This window comes from Dendrobates tinctorius, unplaced genomic scaffold (assembly GCF_039654945.1).
Source record: "Dendrobates tinctorius isolate UK_male_01 unplaced genomic scaffold, ASM3965494v1 ptg000257l, whole genome shotgun sequence".
Classification (NCBI taxonomy): Eukaryota; Metazoa; Chordata; class Amphibia; order Anura; family Dendrobatidae; genus Dendrobates; species Dendrobates tinctorius.
In genome coordinates, this window is record NW_027361924.1 from 1046624 (window position 1) to 1066351 (window position 19728).

Below are 19728 nucleotides of genomic sequence, written 5' to 3' on the forward strand. Positions count from 1 at the left end.
CCGAGCGTCGGATGGAGTGATGTAAAGCTGCCACCACTACACTCTGGAGGAAACATGTTCTGTGCAGTGACAGATTGCACTTCTCTTTCGGATGTCTGATAGAGGAGATTGGGTTTGGTGATTCCAGGAGCACGTTACCCCCTGACTGCATTGTGCCCCCTGTACAGATGGTGGAGGAAGATAATGTTATGGGCTCTTATCAGGGGTCGGCCTTGGATCCTTAGATGGAAAATCTTAATTCTTCAGTACAAGACATTGTGGACAATTGTAGCTTCAGCTTTTTGTGAACAGATTGGGGAAGGCACCTGTCTGTTCCCCATGACTGTGCCCAGTGCACAAGGTGCATACAGACATGGACGGGGAGCTTGGTGGAAGAACATATCCCGTCCACCTCGACCTCATCCATCAGCTATAACAGAGATTGTGAGCCCGGCCTCTCCCCAGCATCAGTGTCTGACTTCACAAATGCTAATTTGGATGAAGGGTAACAAATTTTCAAAGACACCTCCTAAATCTTGCACATTATATGGCTTTCAGTCTCATGGAAATCGATGGTATTGACTGATAATATCTAATCTGTACGGCTGCAAATACTTAATGTCACGTTAGCTAAGAGCTACAGTTGGGTAATAAAGAAGCAGAGACCTGTCAATTGTTCTCCACCAATCAGTTTTGCCACAAGAGCCCCCGATAAGCCCACACTGGTGACCACATGACCCCAATCTGATGGAAAAATGCCTTTTACCAATAATCTTTATTTTTTAGTGGAGACTATAAAGGATGTGTATACCGTACGGCAGATAAAAGAGAGAGCTCTCCAGTCTACTGATAAGAATAATCCCGTCTATGGAATTGCTTTTGCCTTTATTACCAAGATGAATATTGATTCCACCATTGATAAGATAGTGAGAAATAGATGGTGAGTAATGTACAGCTGGAGATTTTTTTTTACACCTTAAGGCTACTTTTACACTTGCCGTGTTTTTGCGGGCCGTTTTTGCGACCCCAATAAATTTTTATGGGGCCGCAAAAACGGTCCGCAAAAATACATCGGAGCACCGTGTCCCGTATTGCCGTGAGGGCCGTATATACGGCCGTGAAAAAATATCGAGCTTGCTATGGCCTGCATTTAAATCAACGGTACTGCAAAAACGTTAGCTTGTTTTTGCAATACACCGTATTTGCGGATCAAAATGTTTTTTTGGGAGACCGCAAAAACCACGGCAATACGGCCAGCAAAAATGGGCTGCAAAAAAACGGCATGTGTAAAAGTTGCCTTATATTAGCCAGTCATCTTCAACATTTTGAAGAAGACCTTCCCAAAAAACCATTAAAATATGTGAACCAAAAAATATGGTATAAAAATATGAAGTATAGCCCAAAGCCGGACCTTGCACTACTGAGCGATCATGCAATCACTAAATACATGATTGATATACCGAAAACACCAGGTTGTACACAAACGTGGCAGCCTCAGGCTTAAGCCCTGTAATTTCATATAATTATTTCATTTCCAATTCTTCCTCCAATATGGCTACCTGATATTTGTTCCCCACTCCCTTTCCATCGGCCAATTCTCTTTGTTTGCCAGTGATGCCGTTTTTCCATGGTGGGGAGTGTTACCTAGGTTGGGATCGACCATGGCTTGACCTATTTTTTCCAAGACTGTTTTCAGATGCACACTCTTGGAACCCCTGGCAGCACTTCATCCTGAATCCTGCATCATAAATTGTTGTATTTTTTTCTGGAGGGACCAACACTGAGTCTTTTTTTTTTAATCTCCGGACGCCTAATCTACCATCGCTTTACATGCAGCTCACAATGCCATTACCCAGTGGCCGATCTATCAAAAGGCTGCACCAACACCTTCTGCAACGAGACGTCCGCAGACCTTAAATCTGTGTTCACAACTCTGGATTTGCAAGTAGACATCAGCGATCACACCGGCACGCTGTCTGGTAACCTATCCGGCGTGGCGGCAGAGGATACATTATCATGCACCGTAAGTTTTGCCGTCCTTATTTTACATTTAAAATGACTCTGCATAATACATCAACTTCTAATTTCCATACCGGGGAAGAATAATTGCCCGCCGTTTCCCCCCCTGCCGTCGGAGTACGAGTAATGATTTCTCATGGCGTATTTCCATATGTTTGATTTAGGTAGATGGATTTTTCAATTTAACCGAAGACCAGAAGACGTCGCTGAAATGGAATTTTCTACTGGAACGCTGCAAAATCTATCTGAAGGTGAGAAATCGTGTCACATAAAGGATTCTCTAGCTCCATCCAGCTTTATTACCACAGACCTGGCACTGACCGCAATTAATATATTGGCCAAGTCAATTTTGATGACTTTATCTGGTATTGCAATTCATCTTAATACCTTTTGCGGTTTCTGGAAAAATAGCCGATCTCCTTTACTAATCTCATATACGATCTCTTTAATTGCAAATGACAATATATTAATCACTAATTGGAACCTTTTGTGCTCTTGCACAACTCACAGTAGCTGCCCTTAGCCATTAGGATGTGTTCACATCCATGATGGACATGAATTTATCTTTGATTTTGCAACTTACAATGGGCCTGCCAGTTTTTTCCCCCTCTTTTTACTGGATTGAATAGTACAACAGTAATTTTTTCCCCGTCCCTTGATTCTATAAAGTCCGTTTATATTCGTGTTAAGGCTTCTATTTATGAAACTTTTTCTTTTTTTTTTTAATGGCGTCCTCATCAAGGCATCCCCTTTATAGCAAATGAAGTTAGCCTGATGATCCTCTACGATGCTGCCATCACAAACCCCAGCGAACAGCTGGTATCCCATGAGGAACTTAGGACTGGCCATAAAATTCACCTGTAGTATTACACTTAGTTTAAAAATGTCTGATAGTGTTTTTTAATATAGCTAATGAAACGGACAAATTATCAAGATACTAGGCCATATATCAAACTCAGACTTCTTGTGCACAGTAGACTTTTCAGCAGTCTCATTATTTTCACAGAAATGCACTGTCCTCCCTCCCCCACTGCATCTAGCTCACTCTCTGATTTTGAACCAGTCACAGAAGTAAGCAGGCTCCTTGCATCATCTCGCCCAACCTCTTGCACCACTGACCCATTTCCGTCACATCTCCTCCAGTCCCTTTCCCCTGCTGTCACCCCTCACCTAACTAAAATAACCTCTCTCTCTCTTCTGGTATCTTTCCCTCCTCATTTAAGCATGCCATCATACATCCACTACTTAAAAAAAAATCCCTCAACCAAAACTGTGCCGCAAACTATAGACCTGTCTCTAATCTTCCCTTCATCTCTAAACTCCTGGAACGCCTGGTCCACTCCCGTCTTATTCGCTATCTCTTTGATAACTCTCTTCTCGACCCTCTCCAATCCGGTTTCCGCTCTTTACACTCTACTGAAACTGCCCTCACTAAAAGTCTCTAATGATCTACTAACAGCTAAATCAAATGGTCATTACTCCATGCTAATTCTCTTGGATCTCTCTGCAGCATTCGACACTGTGGATCATCAGCTCCTCCTCACTATGCTCCACTCCATTGGCCTCAAGGACACCATTCTCTCCTGGTTTTCCTCCTATCTCTCTGACTGCTCCTTCACTGTATCTTTTGCTGGTTCCTCCTCCTCTCATCTTCCCCTTACTGTTGGGGTTCCTCAAGGATCGGTTCTAGGCCCCCTCCTCTTCTCTTTGTACACTGCCCCTATTGGTCAATCAGTAGATTTGGTTTCCTGTACCATCTCTATGCTAACGACGCCTAATTATACGCTTCTTCTCCTGACATCACGCCAGCCTTTCTAGAAAACACTGGCGATTGTCTAAACGCTGTGTCTAACATCATGTCCTCACTATATCTGAAACTGAACCTGTCAAAGGCTGAACTCCTTGTGTTTCCTCCCGTTACTAATGTACCTACAGTGCCTACAAGTAGTATTCAACCCCCTGCAGATTTAGCAGGTTTGATACGATGCAAATAAGTTAGAGCCTTCAAACTTCACACAAGAGCAAGATTTATTAACAGATGCATAAATCTTACAAACCAAAAAGTTATGTTGCTCAGTTAAATTTTAATAAATTTTAAACATACAAGTGTGGGTCAATTATTATTCAACCCCTAGGTTTAATATTTTGTGGAATAACCCTTGTTTGCAATTACAGCTAATAATCGTCTTTTATAAGACCTGATCAGGCCGGCACAGGTCTCTGGAGTTATCTTAGCCCACTCCTCCATGCAGATCTTCTCCAAGTTATCTAGGTTCTTTGGGTGTCTCATGTGGACTTTAATCTTGAGCTCCTTCCACAAGTTTTCAATTGGGTTAAGGTCAGGAGACTGACTAGGCCACTCCAACACCTTGATTTTTTGCCTCTTGAACCAGGCCTTGGTTTTCTTGGCTGTGTGCTTTGGGTCGTTGTCTTGTTGGAAGATGAAATGACGACCCATCTTAAGATCCTTGATGGAGGAGCGGAGGTTCTTGGCCAAAATCTCCAGGTAGGCCGTGCTATCCATCTTCCCATGGATGCGGACCAGATGGCCAGGCCCCTTGGCTGAGAAACAGTCCCACAGCATGATGCTGCCACCACCATGCTTGACTGTAGGGATGGTATTCTTGGGGTCATATGCAGTGCCATCCAGTCTTCAAACGTCACGTGTGTGGTTGGCACCAAAGATCTCGATCTTGGTCTCATCAGACCAGAGAACCTTGAACCAGTCTGTCTCAGAGTCCTCCAAGTGATCATGAGCAAACTGTAGATGAGCCTTGACATGACGCTTTGAAAGTAAAGGTACCTTACGGGCTCGTCTGGAACGGAGACCATTGCGGTGGAGTACGTTACTTATGGTATTGACTGAAACCAATGTCCCCACTGCCATGAGATCTTCCCGGAGCTCCTTCCTTGTTGTCCTTGGGTTAATAATAATAATAATAATAATAATAATAATCTTTATTTATATAGCGCCAACATATTCCGCAGCGCTTTACAGTTGAACAGTTTCAAACACAACAGTCATAAGTAACAACGTTAACAATACAATAATTAAAGCGAAATAAGACGACCCTGCTCGTGGAGCTTACAATCTACAATGAGGTGGGGGGGATACAAAGCACAGGTTTGTATTTACAATTATGTATTTACAATGACGGTCCAGCCATCTTCAGGGGGTGGGGGTTAGATGGAGATAGTGAATGGGCTACACACACACAAACATGACTTTGATTACTGAATGTGATAGGCCGCTCTGAACAAATGTGTTTTGAGCGAGCGCCTAAAACTATGCAAATTGTGGATGGTCCTAATATTTTGGGGTAGAGCATTCCAGAGGATTGGCGCAGCACGGGAGAAGTCTTGGAGTCGGGAGTGGGAGGTACGGATTAGGGCAGAGGTTAGTCGAAAGTCATTTGCAGAGCGCAGCGGTCGGTTAGGCCGATAGACAGAAATGAGGGAGGAGATGTAAGGGGGTGCCGCACTGTGGAGAGCTTTGTGGGTGAGAACAAGTACTTTGAATTGTACCCTGTAATGAATTGGTAGCCAGTGTAACGACTGGCGAAGAGCGGACGCGTCTGAGAAACGATTAGCCAGATGGACAACCCTGGCTGCTGCATTAAGGATAGACTGGAGAGGGGAGAGTCGAGTGAGAGGGAGGCCAATTAATAGAGCATTACAGTAGTCTAGGCGGGAGTGGATCAGGGCGACAGTGAGAGTTTTTGTTGTTTCCATGGTGAGAAAAGGGCGGATTCTAGAGATGTTCTTTAGGTTAGCCTTGACTCTTCGGACAAGCCTGGCCTCGGCACGGGAGGAAACTTTCAAAGGCTGTCCAGGCCGTGGAAGGCTAACAGTAGTTCCATAAGCCTTCCACTTCCAGATGATGCTCCCAACAGTGGAGACAGGTAGGACCAACTCCTTGGAAAGGGTTTTGTACCCCTTGCCAGCCTTGTGACCCTCCACGATCTTGTCTCTGATGGCCTTGGAATGCTCCTTTGTCTTTCCCATGTTGACCATGTATGAGTGCTGTTCACAAGTTTGGGGAGGGTCTTAAATAGTCAGAAAAGGCTGGAAAAAGAGATAATTAATCCAAACATGTGAAGCTCATTGTTCTTTGTGCCTGAAATACTTCTTAATACTTTAGGGGAACCAAACAGAATTTTGGTGGTTTGAGGGGTTGAATAATAAATGACCCTCTGAAAAAACTTTTCACAATTTAAAAAAAAATTAAACAAAGAAATAACATTCTTTTTTGCTGCAGTGCATTTCACACTTCCAGGCTGATCTACAGTCCAAATGTCACAATGCCAAGTTAATTCCGAATGTGTAAACCTGCTAAATCTGCAGGGGGTTGAATACTACTTGTAGGCACTGTATACCCGACATTACCATTTCTGTGTGTGGTTCCACTTTTACTCCCCAGCAACAATCCCGCTGTCTTGGGGTCATACTTGACTCCGAGCTTTCCTTTGCCCCTCCACATCCGATCACTGGCTCGCTCTTGTTATCTGCATCTCAAAAACATTTCTAGAATTTGACCTTTTCTTTTGACTCCGCAAAAACTCTTACTGTTTCTCTTATTCATTCTCGTATTGACTATTGTAACTCTCTTCTAATCGGTCTCCCTCTTACCAAACTCTCCCCCTCCAATCTGTCTTGAATGCTGCAGCCAGGATCATATTCCTCGCCAATCGTTACACCGATGCCTCTACCTTGTGCCAGTCATTACACTGGCTACCCATCCACTCCAGAATCCAGTACAAACATTACCCTCACCCACAAAGCCCTCCATTGCTCAGCACCACCCTACATCTCCTCCCTTGTTTCAGTATACCACCCTACCCGCGCCCTCCGTTCTGCTGATGACCTGAGGTTAGCATCCTCAATAATCAGAACCTCCCACTACCGTCTCCAAGACTTTACACGTGCTGCGCCAATTCTTTGGAATGCACTTCCCAGGTCAATACGATTAGTCCCCAATCCCTACAATTTTAAGCGTGCCCTGAAAACGCATTTATTCAGACTGGCCTACCGCCTCAACACATTAACCTAATCTATCCCTGTGCGACACAGCCAAAAGTTTTACCATGACCAGGTTCTCCGCATCATGTTCCCACATGCTTTATGCATCCATTAGCCCTCTGTGTCTGTACTGTTACACACTTAACATTATGGCTGGTCCATACAATCAGGGCAACTGTCACCACCCACCTTTCGTGTCTCCCTTTTTCCTCATAGATTGTAAGCTTGCGAGCAGGGCCCTCATTCCTCTTGGTATCTGTTATGATCTATGTGATTATTGTTATGCTGTAATGTCTATCGTTTGTAGAAGTCCCCTCTGAAATGTAAAGTGCTGCGGAATATGTCGGCGCTATAGAAATAAAATTTATTATTATAGAAATAGGATTATGATGAAGATAACACAACACAGGATTCACCATTTAAAATAGATTATGTCACTGCTCACCGCCTCCTCCTCTACAATTACCGATAACACCTCTATATACAGCAGACAAAACAAGATTCACAATTCACAACAGAGGTCACAGCTCTCCTCCTCCTCCTGTACAATGACTGCTAACACCTCTATATACAGTAGACATGGCATCCACCATTCACAATAGGTGATGTCACAGCTAACCTCCTTCTCCTTTTACAATTATCAATAACACCTCTATATACAGTAGAAAACACAGGATCCACCACTCACAATAGGTGATGTCACAGCTCACCCCCTCCTACCATCTTTATCATGACTTTTGTCCACATCAGAGCATGCTCAGATAACATTTCTATAAAAAGAAATAGCGTCCTGAGACTATCCATTGCTCCTAATGTCCATTTGAAGAGCAAGAAGTAAGGTAAAATTAGGCCTAATAACCAATAAAATAAATTTCATTTTTTTAAATATAGATAGCAATATGGAAAAAAATAAAAATAAATAAATACATACAAATATAAATATACAAAACTATATATAAAAAAAATATAAAAAGTAAAAAAATACATTTAACATAAACATATAAATAAAATATACATGTTATTATAACTACATAAAAATATAAAAGAAAATAAATAAAAAATATAAATAAAATATAAAAAAAATAAATATATAAAAGATAAAAAAATACATTTATGAAATAAATATATAAATACAATATTAATTTTATTATAAATAAATATAAAATAAATAAGAGGGTAAAGAAAAAGAAATTTAGCATAAACGTCTGCCACGTGCCGTAGTTTACACCTACATTGGCTATGCTCACAGCTCCTCTATTATACCAGGTGCAACAATAGGGATGGTCATGGGCTCCTATGAGATCAGCATCCCCCATATTACACTTCCCCCCGATATATTTATAAGGCAGATACTTGTATTTTTTTTCTACCGTTTCAGGCTGCTATCGCAAGCAACTCGAGGAATGGACTGCGCGTCACCATTTTGTCCTGCAAAGCAGCAGATCCTAATGAAGCAGCAAAGCACGCCAAAGCCTCTATGGGTTAATCACATTTTAATATTAACCCTAACCTATCCAAGTTCTGTTTCACACAATGTTTGCATGCACACTTTCTAAAACAAAGCAACTGTTCAAGATATTAGAATTTTTTTTTTTTGGTTCCCATGTTGGTAAATCAAAAATAAAAAAAACATTTGCTAAAGTTATTTACATAGTATTAATTACGTTCTATTAATAATAAATCTTCATGGAATGTATGAAAATAAAATTTTAGGGACCAGAATTATACTTTAAGCAATTGTAAAACTTTACTAGGACTGTTTCTTAATGTGGAACTTCATGCTAATAATATCATCAATTCCTGCCACCATCTCGTCGTTTTCCTGCACAGCGGCTACACCTTCCGGGGTCCCCGTTAGTATAAGGTCGCCTTCTTCCAAGGTGATGACTCTGCTGATGTAGCTTATGAGAAAAGGAATGGAAAAGATCATGGACGACGTGCTTCCTTCTTGTCTGAGGATATCATTGACTTTCAGCCATATCTTTACATTATGGGGGTCCTTTATAGTATCTTTGGTGATCAGGTCACTGACCGGGCATGACGTGTCAAAGGCTTTTGCTAAAGTCCAGGGAAGTCCTCTCTGCTTGCACTGGTCCTGTACATCCCTAGCTGTCATATCCAGGCACAGGGCATAGCCCTCCACGTGGTCCATCGCACTCGACTGGGCTATATCTCTGCCTCCTTTGCCAATCACCACTCCCAGTTCAACTTCATGATGTAGATTATTGGTGTAGTATGGCATAAGGATGGGAGCTCCTTCCCGCACATAGGCCGAAGGGGTTTTGAGGAACAGAACTGGTTCTGTGGGCACCGCGTTCTTCAGCTCTTTAGCGTGTTCAATATAATTCCTGCCAACACAAATAATTTTTCTGCCCCATTCCCAAAACCGAGTAAAATTTTTAGAGGAGGCCATAATCCTTTTTTGGACTTAGATGAAACTACAAATAGAAAAACATAAATTTATTAATTGTATAAAACTGAACAAATTAGGTTTGGCTTCAGAGTTACGTGATCCCCACCCCTGCTTTACTACATCATCTTTTAGCCACACCTCTGCTTACTCCTTCAGCTTTTAGCCACATCCCTGAATAACTACTTCATATTTAGACACACCTCTGCTTATCCCTTCAGCATTTAGCCACATCCCTGCATAACTACTTCATATTTAGACACACCTTTGCTTATCCCGTCAGCATTTAGCCACACCCCTGCTTAATAACTACATATTTAGTCACACCTCTGCTTAGCCCTTCAGCTTTTAGCCACACCCATGCTTAACTACTTCATATTTAGTCACACCTCTGCTTGCTCCTTCAGCTTTTAGCCACACCCCTGCATAACTACTTCATATTTAGACACACCTCTGCTTAGCCCTTCAGCATTTAGCCACACCCCTGCATAACTACTTCATATTTAGACACACCTCTGCTTATCCCTTCAGCATTTAGCCACACCTGTTGTGAGTTCATTTTTCCCTCCGTCACTGAGGCCTGGTGAACTCCCTATTCTAGTGAAGGAAGGTAGTGAGCCTGATTATCAGGCACCTGGGACTAATGAAGACAATTGGCTGAGTGGAGTCACTGACTGGATTTAAGGCAGCCTACGCCCTTTATGCCCTGCGGGTGATTTCTCTGTGGACTCTAGGACACCAGTCTGATTCCTGCTCTCCTAAAGCTAAGTTTTCTGTTTTGCCTTTTTGCATCTAAGATTTGTTTTTGTTTTTCTTGCTTTTTGGATTCTGCCACTCCCTGCTGGAGTGTGCAGTGTTCCGTGAGCTCTGTCTTCTGAAAGTACCTGAGTGCTGATTTAGTTTCTGAAGCTTAGTTGCTTCAGGGCCATTTTTATATCAGCTTGTTGGCTTTTGTCTTTGATAGGGTTTTGGCAGATTGTAGACAGCAGCCTTCCTATCCGTTCCTATCTAGGTAGTTTTTGGGCCCCGTCTTTGCTCAGCCTGTCTTTCTGTCTGTGTAAGTGTTTTCATCTTGCTTCACCGTCATTATATGTGGGGGGCTGCCTATTGCTTTGGGGTCTGCTCTGGGGCAGTTAGATTTCCCCTTTCCTTCTTTAGGCCTATGTATCTCTCCGGCTGTGATCGAGGGGTCTAGGTCATCGTAGGAACCCCCCACGGCTACTGCTAGTTGTGTTGATAGGTTCAGGGGTCTGCAATCTGATAGTTGCCAACTTCTCTGGTTTTCAGGACTTGGCTTGCATTTCTGTTTTTGCCTCCTACGGTGACTCAATCATAACAGAATCACCCGCCCAAACCGCAGATCCTGGGGTACTCAATAGCAGGAAAGAATTGTGTTAAAAAAAAAAAAAAAAAAAAAAAAAAAGGTGTGTGTATATTCTTTCCTCTATATCTCTGAGGCCGTAAGGGGAATTTTTTTTTTTTTCTCTCAATGGAGATAAAGCAAGTGTCTGATCGTATGGAGCAGCTCGCTGCTGAAGTGAGAGGAATTTCCGCCTATCTTGCTCGTTCACATGCTGTTGAACCAAAGATCCCCACACCTGATGTATTTTTTGGGGATCGATCTAAATTTTTGAGCTTCAAAAATAATTGTAAATTATTTTTTGCTTTGAAGCCTAACTCGTCAGGGAGCCCCGCGCAGCAGGTTAAAATTGTCATCTCTTTGCTGCGCGGCGATCCCCAGGATTGGGCGTTTTCTTTGAAACCAGATGACCCTATTCTGACTAATGTGAACGCATTTTTTCAAGCATTGGGGTTGCTGTACGACGAACCTAATGCTATTGATCAGGCTGAAAAGACCCTGTTAGCATTGAACCAGGGTCGAGAATCTGCAGAGTTGTACTGTCAAAAGTTCCGAAAGTGGGTGGTCCTTACTACCTGGAATGATAGTGCCTTGGCTGCTCTCTTTCGGAAGGGTTTGTCAGAAGCCGTAAAAGATACTATGGTGGGATTTCCTGTTCCCTCTGGTCTGGACGATTCTATGTCTTTAGCCATTCAGGTTGATCGGCGTTTACGTGAACGCAGGATTACACGAGAGGTGTTGCCACCGGTTGAACAGACGTCTGAACCTATGCAATGTGATAGAGTTTTGTCTAAGGCGCAACGTCAGGAATTCAGAAGGCGTAATAAACTGTGGTTTTTCTGTGGAGATGCCTCACATGTTACTTCTGTTTGTCCTAAACGTGAGAAACGCTTTGCACACACGTTTTCTGTTGGTGGGGTTCAGCCTAAGTTTCTTTTGGCGATTACTCTGATCTGTTCCCTGTCCACATTTTGAGGCCAAGGCTTTTGTGGATTCGGGAGCAGCGCTAAACCTAATGGACTTGGATTTTGCTAAACGTTGTGGATTTCCGTTGCCACCTCTGCAGACTCCTATCCCTTTGAGGGGGATTGATGCTACCCTTCTGGCTAAAAATAAACCTCAGTTTTGGACCCAGTTGGTCATGCGGGTCGCCCCAGACCACCAAGAAAATTGCAGATTTTTGGTGTTGCATGGTCTGCATGATGCCGTTGTTCTGGGGTTTCCCTGGTTGCAGATTCATAATCCAGTTTTGAATTGGAAGTCTGTGTCTGTGGTGAGTTGGGGTTGCCGGTGTACCTTTAGTGAGGCTCCGGTTTTTTCCACCTCTCCTCAGTCGCATGAGGTTCCTGACTATTTGGCGGACTACTATGATGTATTTAGTGAGAATGAGTCTGCGTCCTTGCCTCCTCATAGGAGTTATGACTGTGCAATTGAACTAAACCCGGGGTGTAAATTTCCTAAGGGTCGGCTCTTCAATTTATCTGTACCCGAGCACGAGGCTATGCGGTCCTATATTAAGGAGGCGTTCGAGAAGGGTCATATTAGACCATCCTCTTCACCCTTAGGTGCCGGTTTTTTTTTTGTGGCCAAGAAGGATGGTTCTTTAAGGCCTTGTATTGATTATCGTGCCCTCAATAAAATTACTATTAAATATCAGTATCCGTTACCCCTGATTTCGGATCTATTCTCTAGAGTCAGAGGTGCTTGCTGGTTTACCAAGCTTGACCTCAGGGGGGCGTATAATCTTATCCGCATTAAGCAGGGGGATGAATGGAAGACGGCGTTTAATACTCCGGAGGGACATTTTGAGTACCTGGTGATGCCTTTTGGGCTCACTAATGCCCCTTCTGTCTTCCAGTGCTTCATGAACGATATTTTCCGAGACTTTGTCGATAAATTTTTGATTATCTATCTGGATGATCTTTTGATCTTCTCCAAGGATTGGGATTCTCATGTGGAACATATTCGGACTGTGTTCCGGATCTTGAGAGAGAATTCTCTGTATGTCAAAGGATCAAAATGCCTTTTTGGAGTACAGAGAATTTCTTTTTTGGGATTTATTTTGTCTCCGACAACTATTGAAATGGACCCGGCCAAGGTACAGGCCATTTATGATTGGGTTCAGCCCACTTCTTTGAAGGCCCTCCAGAAGTTTTTGGGTTTTGCTAATTTTTATCGGAAATTTATAGCAAAATTTTCTAGTATTGCCAAACCATTGACTGACCTGACCAGGAAGGGTGCGGATGTGTTGAATTGGTCTCCGGAGGCGGTTGCTTCCTTTCAGGAGCTGAAGCGTAGATTTACCTCCGCCCCGGTTCTGCGGCAACCTGATGTCTCACTCCCGTTCCAGGTAGAGGTGGATGCTTCTGAGATTGGTGCAGGAGCGGTGTTGTCCCAAAAGGATCCGGTAACATCTAAAATTAATCCCTGTGCTTTCTTTTCCCGTAAGTTCTCTCATCTGAACGTAACTATGATGTGGGGAATCGGGAACTGTTGGCCATGAAATGGGCATTTGAGGAGTGGAGACATTGGTTGGAGGGAGCCAAACATCAAGTTGTGGTCCTCACTGACCACAAAAATTTGATTTACCTAGAGTCGGCTAAACGCTTGAACCCTAGACAGGCTAGGTGGGCCTTGTTTTTTACACGTTTTGATTTTGTGGTCTCTTTCCTTCCTGGAACTAAGAATGTCAAGGCAGACGCCCTCTCTAAGAGTTTCTTTGCTGATTCTCCTGTGGTGTCCAAGCTTGCCACCATCTTAGGCGAAGGGGTAGTTCTTTCTGCCATCTCGCCCGATTTGAGACTTGCTCTGCAAGAGTTCCAGGAGGACAAACCTGAGCGTTGCCCCAGTGGAAAGTTGTATGTTCCTGACCAGTGGAAGAAGAGAGTGATGTCTGAAGTTCATTGCTCTGCATTGGCTGGTCATCCAGGTATTTTTGGTACTAGAGATCTGGTGAGTCGCTCTTTTTGGTGGCCCACCTTGTCTCATGATGTCAGGAATTTTGTGCAGTCCTGTGGGACTTGCTCCCGGTCTAAATCTTGTTCTCGCTCTAGTGGGTTGTTGATGCCTTTGCCGGTCCCCAGGAGGCCATGGACCCATATTTCAATGGATTTCATCTCTGATATGCCGGTCTCTCAAAGAATGACTGTTATTTGGGTGATTTGTGATAGGTTCTCTAAGATGGTTCATCTTGTACCACTCCCTAAGTTGCCATCTTCCTCTGAGTTGGTGCCTCTGTTTTTGCAACAGGTGGTTCGCTTGCACGGGATTCCTGAGAACATTGTATCTGACAGAGGAGTTCAATTTGTGTCTAAATTTTGGAGGACGTTCTGTTCCAAGTTGGGAATTCAGTTGTCCTTCTCCTCTGCTTTTCACCCTCAGACCAATGGGCAGACAGAGAGAACAAACCAGACCTTGGAGTCGTATTTGAGATGTTTTATTTCCGCTGATCAGGATGATTGGGTTTCATTTTTGCCCTTGGCCGAATTTGCTTTAAATAATAGAGCTAGTTCTGCCACTTTGATGTCACCTTTTTTTTGTAACTTTGGTTTTCACCCTCGATTTTCTTCAGGGCAGGTGGAGCCTTCTGCCTGCCCAGGTGTTGACACTGTGGTGGAGAGAATGCACCAGATCTGGGACCAAGTGGTGGATAAGTTATCTCTCTCCCAGGAAAAGGCCCAGCGGTTTTCCAATCGACATAGGACCATTGGTCCCCAGTTTAAGATTGGTGATATGGTGTGGTTATCATCAAAAAATATTGCTATGAAGGTGGCTTCTCCTAAGTTTAAGCCTAGATTTATTGGACCTTACAAGATTTTGGAGATTATTAATCCGGTCTCTTTTCGTTTGGCTCTTCCTGTCACATTTAAGATCCATAATGTGTTCCATAAGTCCTTGTTGAAGAGGTTTGTTGAGCCAGTTGTGCCTGAGGTGGCACCTTCGGACCCTGTATTGGTTGAAGGTAACTTGGAATATGAGGTAGAGAAAATTCTGGATTCCCGTCTGGCTAGACGGAGACTCCAGTATTTGGTTAAGTGGAAGGGTTATGGTCAGGAGGATAATTCCTGGGTCTCTGCCTCTGATATTCATGCCAAAAGATTGGTGCGTGCCTTTCATCGGGCTCACCCTGATCGCCCTGGTAGCATTGTTGAGGGTTCGGTGACCCCTCCTCAAGGGGGGGGTATTGTTGTGAGTTCATTTTCCCCTCCGTCACTGAGGCCTGGTGAACTCCCTATTCTAGTGAAGGAAGGTAGTGAGCCTGATTATCAGGCACCTGGGACTAATGAAGACGATTGGCTGAGTGGAGTCACTGACTGGATTTAAGGCAGCCTACGCCCTTTTGCCCTGCGGGTGATTTCTCTGTGGACTCTTGGACACCAGTCTGATTCCTGCTCTCCTAAAGCTAAGTTTTCTGTTTTGCCTTTTTGCATCTAAGATTTGTTTTTGTTTTTCTTGCTTTTTGGATTCTGCCACTCCCTGCTGGAGTGTGCAGTGTTCCGTGAGTTCTGTCTTCTGAAAGTACCTGAGTGCTGATTTAGTTTTTGAAGCTTAGTTGCTTCAGGGCCATTTTTATATCAGCTTGTTGGCTTTTGTCTCTGATAGGGTTTTGGCAGATTGCAGACAGCAGCCTTCCTATCCGTTCCTATCTAGGTAGTTTTTGGGCCCCGTCTTTGCTCAGCCTGTCTTTCTGTCTGTGTAAGTGTTTTCATCTTGCTTCACCGTCATTATATGTGGGGGGCTGCCTATTGCTTTGGGGTCTGCTCTGGGGCAGTTAGATTTCCCCTTTCCTTCTTTAGGCCTATGTATCTCTCCGGCTGTGATCGAGGGGTCTAGGTCATCGTAGGAACCCCCCACGGCTACTGCTAGTTGTGTTGATAGGTTCAGGGGTCTGCAATCTGATAGTTGCCAACTTCTCTGGTTTTCAGGACTTGGCTAGCATTTCTGTTTTTGCCTCCTACGGTGACTCAATCATAACACACACCCCTGCTTAACTACTTCATATTTAGTCACACCTCTGCTTAGCCCTTCAGCTTTTAGCCACACCCATGCTTAACTACTTCATATTTAGTCACACCTCTGCTTGCTCCTTCAGCTTTTAGCCACAGCCCTGCTTAACTAAATTTTTGTAATGAAGTAGTCATGTTAAAGGGTTTTTCAACCCCCAAAAAAACTAGCTATCCGGATAACTTGTGATCCCAAGATTGGGGCTTTGGGACCCAAGAACACGCGTCTATAGGACAGCCATAGACAATGAATTGAGTGGAGGTCGAGCAAACGCCTCTATGCTCCATTCAAAACGGGAGCCCCAATCTCAGTATTGCAAGGGGTCCTATCAATCGAACCCTCAGCAATTAGCCCCTATCCTAATTTTATTGTTCTGGAATAGCCCTTTAAAAGGGTATTCCCATTTTGTACAGTTATGGCAAATGCACAGGAACTGATTACAACTTTCGATTTCCTTAGACACCTTAGAAACCTCGGAACTGCAATTTTTTTATAGAGAACTTCCTAAAACACATGAATGTCCTATAGAGGGAGGTCCTAAAGACTGACCTTCTTGAAGAGAACCGGGTGTGTTAAACTAACGCCTGACCTTCAAGCAGCATGACATACATCCTGATCCAAAGTTCCCTGTAAGAATGAAGTGGCACTGAGCATGTGCAACCAACCACCTCTGCTATAGCCGGCAGCACATGCTCAGTACCACTTCATTCACACAGGTGACTTTAGGACTCCTGCTCTTGTGATCAGAGATGGTCCTAGAAGTCTGACCCTCAGCAATCATTTGTCATCTATCTTGTAGATTTGTTTTTTTTTATGGGAAAAGGAGGTTGTTCATTGCTTTACACTTCACCGCTCACTAAACTCTGATTCCGTTCTTGAGCTATGAACACTTTTTGTTTACAGCTCGTTGCCTTGGAGACCGACCACTTTGCTGTCCAGCTAGTAAGCACTGTGCTGAAGTTGGCTGAAATCAGGCGGTAGCAGCGCGCTCCTGCTACAAAACAGTGCACGCGTCCTGCAGTCTGGCAGCAGTGGTTGGTCTCCAAGCCAACGAGCTGTAACGAAAAGTGTTAATATCTCAAGAACGGCTAACATTTTTAATAAACAGTAAATTGCAAAAGTGCTTGAATTTCCGAGAACTAGCCGACAATACCCATTTATGAAGGTGGGATTAACCCTTTAGATATAAGGGCTGGAGGCGGCTATTCATATATCCCCCCCCCAGCTGCTAGAAAACAGAATATTGCAGATGAGACACAATAAGCATTTTGGGGGATTCTTTAAGTGTTTTTGCAGTAGCGTGCAGAGGAGGTGACTTGCAGGGAACATTAGTTCTTTATGAAGTGTCCCTTTAAATACTCAAATCCAGCAGTGACTGATCTCAGGCTTTAAAACTACACGTCCCATGATGCTTTGCCTCTGCTTTCAGGATGACCTTGAAGTGTAACTATCCTGTGACCTTTCAGCAGATCTGTTCCGTCCACTTCTCTAAAAATGCAGCATAATATACAATTTAAAGTAAATGACCCCCAGCCCAGAGAGCAGCTCTTACCTTCCAGTGCACATGGAGGAACAGGAAGTGTCTGAGGGGGAGGTTAAGGGAGGGATGTACTGATTAGCCACACCATAAATCCGTGTATTATTAACCCTGCATGTCACTGACCCCAAACTATTCACCAAAGGCAGCTGAACAGAATGTAACTGCAATGTACAAAGAAGACAGAGCACCCCCTGCACAAGCTGCAGAATGGTGCAGTCCATACACAGACACTAATATCCTGCCTGTCAGCCATGGCTGGTGGATACTTCCAATACGTTTATAGGGGTTGTCACTTTGTAATATTCCCAGTCCCTAACCTTACTACAGCATCAAACAAGTAGTCTTCAGTTGTGAAATAAATCCTCTTAGTCAGGGCAGAGATCTGCTGCAAATGTATATTATGTTATTATATCTACACGCATACAGGGTTTATATTTTCCGTATAGATTTGAAAGAAGATTTTTAAGAAAAGGCTAAAAAAGAAGGAAATTTTCTTAATTCCCGCCAGTGTCAGAAACGTGCACATTATACATAATTTTGCCACAATCTGTAAATGTATTAAAGGGATAATGGAGCTAAACTTTGAACTCTTTCATGAGACGATCATTAGTCATTAAGGGACAAGTAAAAATAATATCTTACTTATTGTAGCATAGGTTCACTTTTATACAGTATCTTATCCAGAGCTGAACTCATTATTTAGCTGCGGCAGTCACTGTGTACATACATTACATTACTGATCCTGAGTTACATCCTGTATTATACTCTAGAGCTGCACTCACTATTCTGCTGGTGCAGTCACTGTGTACATACATTACATTACTGATCCTGAGTTACATTCTGAATTATACTCCAGAGCTGCACTCACTATTCTGCTGGTGCAGTCACTGTGTACATACATTACATTACTGATCCTGAGTTACATCCTGTATTATACTCCAGAGCTGCACTCACTATTCTGCTGGTGCAGTCACTGTGTACATACATTACATTACTGATCCTGAGTTACATCCTGTATTATACTCCAGAGCTGCACTCACTATTCTGCTGGTGCAGTCACTGTGTACATACATTACTGATCCTGAGTTACCTCCCGTATTATACTCCAGAGCTGCACTCACTATTCTGCTGGTGCAGTCACTGTGTACATACATTACATTACTGATCCTGAGTTACATCCTGTATTGTACCCCAGAGCTGCACTCACTATTCTGCTGGTGCAGTCACTGTGTACATACATTACATTACTGATCCTGAGTCACATCCTGTATTATACCCAGAGCTGCACTCACTATTCTGCTAGTGCAGTCACTGTGTACATACATTACAATACTGATCCTGAGTTACATCCTGTATTATACTCCAGAGCTGCATTCACTATTCTGCTGGTGCAGTCACTATGTGGATACATTACATTACTGATCCTGAGTTGCATCCTGTATTATACTCCAGAGCTGCACTCACTATTCTGCTGGAGCAGTCACTGTATACATACATTACTGATCCTGAGTTACAGTACATCCTGTATTATACCCCAGAGCTGCACTCACTATTCTGCTGGTCCAGTCACTGTGTACATCCATTACATTACTGATCCTGAGTTACATCCTGTATTATACTCCAGAGCTGCACTCACTATTCTGCTGGTGCAGTCACTGTGTACATCCATTACATTACTGATCCTGAGTTACATCCTGTATTATACTCCAGAGCTGCACTCACTATTCTGCTGGTGCAGTCACTGTGTACATACATTACATTACTGATCCTGAGTTACATCCTGTATTATACCCCAGAGCTGCACTCACTATTCTGCTGGTGCAGTCACTGTGTACATACATTACATTACTGATCCTGAGTTACATCCTGTATTATACCCCAGAGCTGCACTCACTATTCTGCTGGGGCAGTCACTGTGTACATACATTACAATACTGATCCTGAGTTACATCCTGTATTATACTCCAGAGCTGCACTCACTATTCTGCTGGTGCAGTCACTGTGTACATACATTACTGATCCTGAGTTACATCCTGTATTATACTCCAGAGCTGCACTCACTATTCTGCTGGTGCAGTCACTGTGTGCATATATTATATTTCTGATCCTGAGTTACATCCTGTATTATACCCCAGAGCTGCACTCACTATTCTGCTGGTGCAGTCACTGTGTACATATATTACATTACTGATCCAGAGTTACATCCTGTATTATACCCCAGAGCTGCACTCACTATTCTGCTGGTGTAGTCACTGTGTACATACATTACATATCCTGAGTTACATCCTGTATTATACTCCAGAGCGGCACTCACTATTCTGCTGGTGCAGTCACTGTGTTCATACATTTCTGATCCTGAGTTACATCCTGTATTATACCCCTGAGCTGCACTCACTA

General features: G+C 43.4%; 2 protein-coding genes across 2 annotated transcripts in view; one reads left to right on the forward strand and one right to left on the reverse strand.

Moving 5' to 3' along the window:
* Positions 1 to 8526, forward strand: part of MEIOB (meiosis specific with OB-fold) — a 23224-nt gene extending 14698 nt beyond the window's left edge. The window contains exons 8-11 of the mRNA XM_073558698.1: positions 766 to 919; positions 1816 to 2002; positions 2163 to 2249; positions 8396 to 8526. Coding sequence (XP_073414799.1) covers positions 766 to 919; positions 1816 to 2002; positions 2163 to 2249; positions 8396 to 8503 — 536 coding nt within the window. The 3' untranslated portion in view covers positions 8504 to 8526. The remainder of the gene's footprint in view (positions 1 to 765; positions 920 to 1815; positions 2003 to 2162; positions 2250 to 8395) is intronic.
* FAHD1 (fumarylacetoacetate hydrolase domain containing 1) lies at positions 8494 to 17429 on the reverse strand. The gene is made up of 2 exons (XM_073558424.1): positions 17344 to 17429; positions 8494 to 9455 (listed from the first exon to the last, which is right to left on the reverse strand). Exon 2 carries the CDS (start codon positions 9428 to 9430, stop codon positions 8768 to 8770), a length of 663 nt encoding a protein of 220 aa, XP_073414525.1. The 5' UTR covers positions 9431 to 9455; positions 17344 to 17429; the 3' UTR covers positions 8494 to 8767.
* Positions 17430 to 19728: the final 2299 nt, after the last annotated feature.

Excerpts from the sequence above, each read along its gene's own strand:
- FAHD1 (XM_073558424.1), bottom strand. The coding sequence starts at position 9,430 with ATGGCCTCCTCTAAAAATTTTACTCGGTTTTGGGAATGGGGCAGAAAA.